This window comes from Terrapene carolina, unplaced genomic scaffold, assembly GCF_002925995.2.
Source record: "Terrapene carolina triunguis isolate 2854851 unplaced genomic scaffold, T_m_triunguis-2.0 Scaffold22508, whole genome shotgun sequence".
Classification (NCBI taxonomy): domain Eukaryota; kingdom Metazoa; phylum Chordata; order Testudines; family Emydidae; genus Terrapene; species Terrapene triunguis.
Window position 1 is genome coordinate 1 of NW_020686859.1, and position 6,216 is coordinate 6,216.

At 45.3% G+C, this 6,216-nt stretch overlaps 1 protein-coding gene across 1 annotated transcript; it reads right to left on the reverse strand.

Moving 5' to 3' along the window:
* Window positions 1–873: 873 nt before the first annotated feature.
* LOC113408709 (protein-glutamine gamma-glutamyltransferase E-like) lies at window positions 874–5,558 on the reverse strand (the record flags this gene model as incomplete). Its single annotated transcript, XM_026662091.1, has 4 exons — window positions 5,501–5,558; window positions 2,256–2,429; window positions 1,664–1,906; window positions 874–992 (listed from the first exon to the last, which is right to left on the reverse strand). Coding segments are annotated over exons 1-4 (543 nt in total), but the record flags the coding sequence as incomplete, so codon positions are not given.
* Window positions 5,559–6,216: the final 658 nt, after the last annotated feature.

A 6,216-nucleotide genomic window follows, 5' to 3' on the forward strand; every position in this document is an offset into this window, starting at 1 on the left:
GGGCCGGGCGGCCGGGGGGCGCGCTGGGCCGGGGCCGGCGGAGCTGGGGGGGTGGGGGTGCACCGGGCCGCCGGCGGAGCTGGGGGGGGTGGGGGGTGCTCGGCCGGGGGCTGGCTGACCCGCGCCGCACCGCGCCGCCTCACCTCCCTCCCCCCCTTACCTGCTGCCTGCTTCCGGCGAATCAAATGTTCGCGGGAAGCAGGGGAGGGGGCGGAGTTGGGGCGGGGACTTTGGGGGAGGGGGCGGAGTTTGGGCGGGGGGGCGTGGGCGGGGCGGGGGGCGGAGCGGGGCCCCGTGGAGTGTCCTCTTTTGGGACACTCCACATATGGTAACCCTATCTTAACGAGCCATTCTAGCTCCAACATAAATTATGGGCTTGGTGCAGGAGTTACTGGATACAAATCTCTGGCCTGTGTCATTCAGAAGGTCAAACTAGATGATCACAATGGTCCTTTCAGACCTCAACATTTATGACTGTGTAATAAGAGTTGGGATAGTGCTGCCCAGCATCACAGCAGTTATGTCTGTGTACAGTGTTATCCAGCAGAGACTTTAAAACATTTACAGCTGAACTAAGGGAGTCCTGGTTTATGAGAAATGCCCAGTTATTGATACTGACCTTTATGTGAATTGGTATAAAGTGGGGCATGAGATGAGGCCTGATGCCTGTGACCAGGCTCCTGTTGTCCAGATAAGTCACTGGAAGGTGCAGAGGAACATGGCTAGTGGCTGCCAGTGCCCCAGAACATGTCTCAAAGATAGTGCAGTATATAATGCAGCACAAAGTATGAACTAGAAAGAGCAGGCAAGGTACTGATCTAGCTTGTGAGAAGAAAGGAGGCCCAAACACCAAGTTCTTCACTTTGCATTTACCTGGCCATAATTCCAGCCCATCTTGCTAATACGGTTTACGTTGCCCACAAAGACAATTCCAAACTCTTCCAGCACGTACTCCTTGCGCTCAGTGCTGTCGGGCATAAACACATCATCTCCTGAAAATCCAAAGCAGAGGTGCTGTAAAACCACAATGGGGCAGGGGTTTGAAAGCCTCAGATGAGCTCCTGTAAATACCCATCTGCTCTGCTTTCAATGTTATCGATAGATTTTAGAAATTCAACCCTTTTGCAGTTGTGGGGTGAAGAAAGAGGGATGGGGGATAGCGAAGACACACCCGTGGCTAAGTCTCTGTCCTGCAGGGGAAAGTTAGTGTGGGATAGATTCAGGGCCTTGACTTTTTTTCCTCAGGGATAGTACAGTGCCTAGTAGTGCCCAGTCTCTGCTCTTCTATGGTGGTGCTGAGCTGTGGGGGAGACAGGCTCAGTCTATGCCTTTCAGGGTAAGGCCTCTCTGGTAGGACTCCATAATCACACACAAGCTACAGAGTGAACATGATGAGTTTGTAGCTTCCCCGTTGGGAATCTCCCAGGACTCTGACTCTGCACAGAGAAGAGGTGGGGTGCACTCCCTACTGTGCTATATAGTGTAAATCTAAGACATTCAGCTGGTTTTTTTTGTCACTGGAAGGTATTAGGACACTCTTAATTCCCACTCTTGGCGCTCAGTGTTAGGGTACATATTGTTACTGTTCAGTACATCAGATGGGCAAGCTACACATATTAAAGCTGCAGTGAGTTACTTAGAGAGCAACCCAAGGTGTCTGTACCTGAAGACCAAGGGTTAAAGAGCAGAACGAATGTTCCGAGGGTCCTACGGGAGGCACTACCACCTGAGGCAGGCTGCACGCTCAGTTTGTAGCGTCCGATGGCAGCATTAGCTGGGCTGGAAATAGAGATGCTGACGGAGCTGGAGTTGGTGGATTGTTGGACTGCGCTCCAGGTACTATTGCTCGCTGTGCTGGAGATGTCAAATACAGCCTGGGTCTTCGCTTGCAGTGATGGTTTTGGCCCTTTCAAAGAGGATTGAGAACACTGAGATTTCTCCTGCACTCTGAAACCACATACAATTTCTATTCAACCCAGCAGAGGCAACCCATGATGAGTGAGATTGTACCATATGTCAGCATGTTATAGACAAATTGATGCCAAATACCATTAGCTTAAGTGAGTCATACATTTAACAACCTGCACAATCACCTGGATAAGTACAATTGTGTTAACAATGGCTCTGAGGGGGTGAGTTCGTGCGGGCATTATTACCTCCTTCTGACAGGGCGAGTGGGCATCTGCAGGGGAAGGACATCACCAGTCTATGGGGCAGGAACCTGTTTGTGTGAGGGACTGAAGTGGGGGCATTACCTGTTTCTGCAATGAATGTTAAGCTCTCTCCAGTCTGCAGTGCTCTGTTGAAGGTCAGGATGATAGTGAAGGCCTGTCCTCTCCTCACAATCAGCTCTGTGCTGGAGTATTTATCAGTATGGTGTGCATTCGCATTTGCTTCAAGCTGCCAGTTGATATTTGTCAATGTCAGAGCTGTGAGAAGAGGGGAAAAAAGGTGAGGAGAATCCCAAGGCCTTGTGGGGGCAGAGGAGTCTCTAGGGATGGACAGAAAAAAATCTCCGGCATCTTCTTTGGAGTTGTCACCTGTACTTAAAACATGTACTTGGGGCAATGGGAGGCAATTTGATGGAGGAGGTTCTTCCTGTGTTTGTGTCTCCATCACACAGAGGAACCAATTGTTCATTTTGAAAGCATTTTATCTAGCTTCTTGGGAGATGGCATCTCTCAAAGCAGAGACTGTTGTAGCTAGTGCTGACTAAAATAGAACAAGAGTTGGTTAATGCAGTACTAGAGGGAGGCTGGGAAAGCATCTGAGAGGAGAGAGATGGTGGAGTTGAGAGTGAGTTGCTTGAATAAAGAATGCAGTTTTAATTCTATTGACTGCTTCTTTCAGTCAAAATACAACATACTGGCTGTGATGCGAGGCTGAAAATTTGAGGTATAAAGCAGGGTCATACAGGGGAATCCTCTTGGGCTCTGGGAAGGAAGCAGGGGATTCCAAAAACCTATAGAGCTGAGCCATGTTGCTGTATTTTAAACAGTGATGTGACTCGCTTCTGCAGCAACCTCAGCCCCTGTGGCTCCAAAGAGCAGGAAGTCAGCTCAGGTCTCTGACACATCAAGACAAGGCACCTGTTTAGACCTTGGGGTCAGATTTAACATGGCCATCCAGGACCCTTCAGAATTAGATCTGATTTTGTTTAGGCATTTGTCTCCATCTCTCTCCCATGCATATCACTTACAATATCAATTGCACAAGTGCAGTGTAGATAATATACAGAAGATGCGACCTCCAGCTAATATTGCATATTCTACTTACAAGTGAGAAGTGTCTCTTGTAATCACCATTCTACATGGCAGTGAATGTTTTCTCTAGGGTTTGGATCCAATATCTGCTTTGCATTTCCTTGAGCCCCCACTTTATGGTTCTAGTGTCCACACAAGATATTCCTGAGTATGACTCATACCTTAATTGTTTGTTATGCTACTAGGGCTGAAGGCTGAACAATGTCAGACTATGACTGAGAGGAGATTGTGAAACAAGCAGCTGAATCTTTGACCGTTGGGATGTAGCAGGGGCTCCATGAACCCCTTTCTGGACACTGCTAAATTAGCCCTGCCAGAAATGATTTACCTGGGTTCATTTGGATCTGCTGAAGAGCAAAATATTTCCTTTAAAATAGCCCTGATAGCACCAAGTGGCTGGTCCTGCATTTAAACAGCACCATGGGGAGGATCCCCCACACCTTTTCCCCAGGTCTACACCCCTTCCTCAGATCCCACAAATGTAACACTGGTCTGGGCTGTGAATGTGCTCTGAGTGTTTCACCAAAACGTCTGACCACATCCACCAAGTGCTAGCTTGTTTGTCAGGTGGGGCTGTCTCTTCCTCCAGTTAGGATTATGAGAATGAGTTTTGTTTAAATGGAGAAAATCACAAATGGACAGATTCCCTATTCTCTCCTGCTTCCTTCTCTGAGCATATGCCAATGGTACATCGAGCTTACTGGAGGTTTAGTGGAAAATATTTGTGAAGCCACTTGTTAAAATATTGGCTATGATGTTGGTACATCATTGTGCAAGTGTTACACTGAGGAAATTGTGGATTTGTGGTTATTTCCCTGTTGCTGCAATCTGTGGTTGTTTTTACTGTCCAGTTTTAACACATACTCCTTCTGTTAACAAAGAGCTCTCTTAAACCGCCCAGTAGCATTTTTCATGGCTGTTTACTTAAGCAATATTTAATGGTGCAGATTTTTTGGTACCTGCCCATAATACACATCTGACCCCTTTCCAACCCTCCTGCTTCTCAGTTCATTTCTTAGAGGTGAACATTTAGATGAATGGAATGTCAGAACCCACCTGTACATTTAGAAATTCTTCAAGTGGGCACTGGCAGGCCACACACTGCACTTTCACCAACAAGTTAGGAAGCATTGGCAGAATGAATCCGCGAGGAATATGCCAAGATAGTAAGTGGTTCAAATCACCCCAAGAAATTGTGTGCGTGTGTGTGTGTTGTTGTTTTTTTTAACATCTTGTATAGATAAAATGCATGGCTTTTAGAGTCCAAGGACCTGATTCTCTTCTCACTCCCCCTGTGTAGCTCCATTGACCTCAGTGGATTTATTCTTCATTTACATCTGAGAGGAAAATCAAGCTCTTTGTTTCTGCTCTTTGGACACTGTTCTCTGTGTCTCTTATCAGTTTCACCAAGTGATGGTTCCGATTCACCTTATGCCTGCAGAGCCCAGGCTCCAAACTCTGGCAAAGAGGGTATGCCAAGAGAGGGGCACAATCTCTCTCCAGGCTAGACTTCACTGCTGGGGCTCATATGAAGCCCTGTCTAGATTTAAAGGTGCTGTCCCCATTAGGTACAGTTGCTCCTGCAAGTACAAGGGGTGCAATGTACACTCCCTGCACCAACAGGATGGTATTTAGCCCTGTATATGTGCTCAACACACAAACACTTCTATAAGCACAGGCTCTGTTAACACACAAACTCCATCCTAAAAGCTAGTTTTCAGTAAGTATTTGTAGACATGAGACCAAGTCCACAGAAGTATATTATTAATGCTCACAAAATACGTCTACCATAAATGCCTATATTAGTAATAGTTAGCTTTGATTCATATCTTTAGTTTGCCTTCTAAATTCCTAATATTTAACCTGACCAGCATAAAATAGTAACATTCTGTACACTTTGGTAAATTCTTGGGTGATACATCTAATGGTGGTTCTAGTGGTTCTCCTCCACCCATTGTGCTCTGCATCTGTTTTGTAATACTGTACTCTAGTATTACAACGTATGGAATATTTATTTTCTCTGTTTGTTGTATTTCTCTGTTGTTAAAAATTTAGGAAAATAAATGTTTAAAATATGTTACCAGTTATACAACTTATTCCAAATCCCAGAATATAGAGTATGCAATACTTACAGCCCTTTGCAACAAACCCCCACTAAATAAACCATCCCGATAAGGGAACATAACCTTATTCAGTTGCTTGCAGGTTATTTATTGAGAGACTTGTATTTTACTCACCAGCCATGGTTTCTTGCTATTCTGCGACTCGTGTTCTGTGTTCCTCTGAGCAGTTATGGTGCTGTATGATAAGGCTTCAAGCTGTGTTTGAAATAGCCTTTATAGAAAAAACCTTGGGCCTGTCCTTCTGTGCAAACCAATTACAATTCAGATGAGGTGGGTGAGGCACTCAGACAATGAGTTTAAATTTTCAGATGACAGTATGCTATCTCATAGGCTCTAAAGTCACTATAGTTATGCAAGACAGGAGGAAAAGCCAGGGTAGTGGAAGCTACAAGTTACTTGTTCAGAGGGAACTGACTTAGTAAGAAAGGAGTCCCAGGTTTCAGGTATAGTGATGTATCACTTCTAGGGATGAGGAGGAGTAATTCTTGAGTCAGTAAGAATTAATACCTTTTCCCCATATGTTCCAAAGGCAATTATATAATTTATAGGTGTTTTTTTCTTGCTGTATGCTCAAAGCAGAGCTTCCAGCTCCTCAGAACTAGGGACTTGACTTCTCTCATGGATTAATCACTGGATCCTGTTGAATTATGTTTTTCCCTCAGTTCAAAGTAGACTGGTTTGCTAGTGGTCACCAATCCCCTTTACTGCCACATATCCCTAGAGAGTAAAGTTCTCATATGGTAATAAACACCTACACAAAAGAGAATCACATTTTTAAAAGGGTGATCTCCTTTTTTCAGGCACAAATTACACACATATTTTCCCCTTGA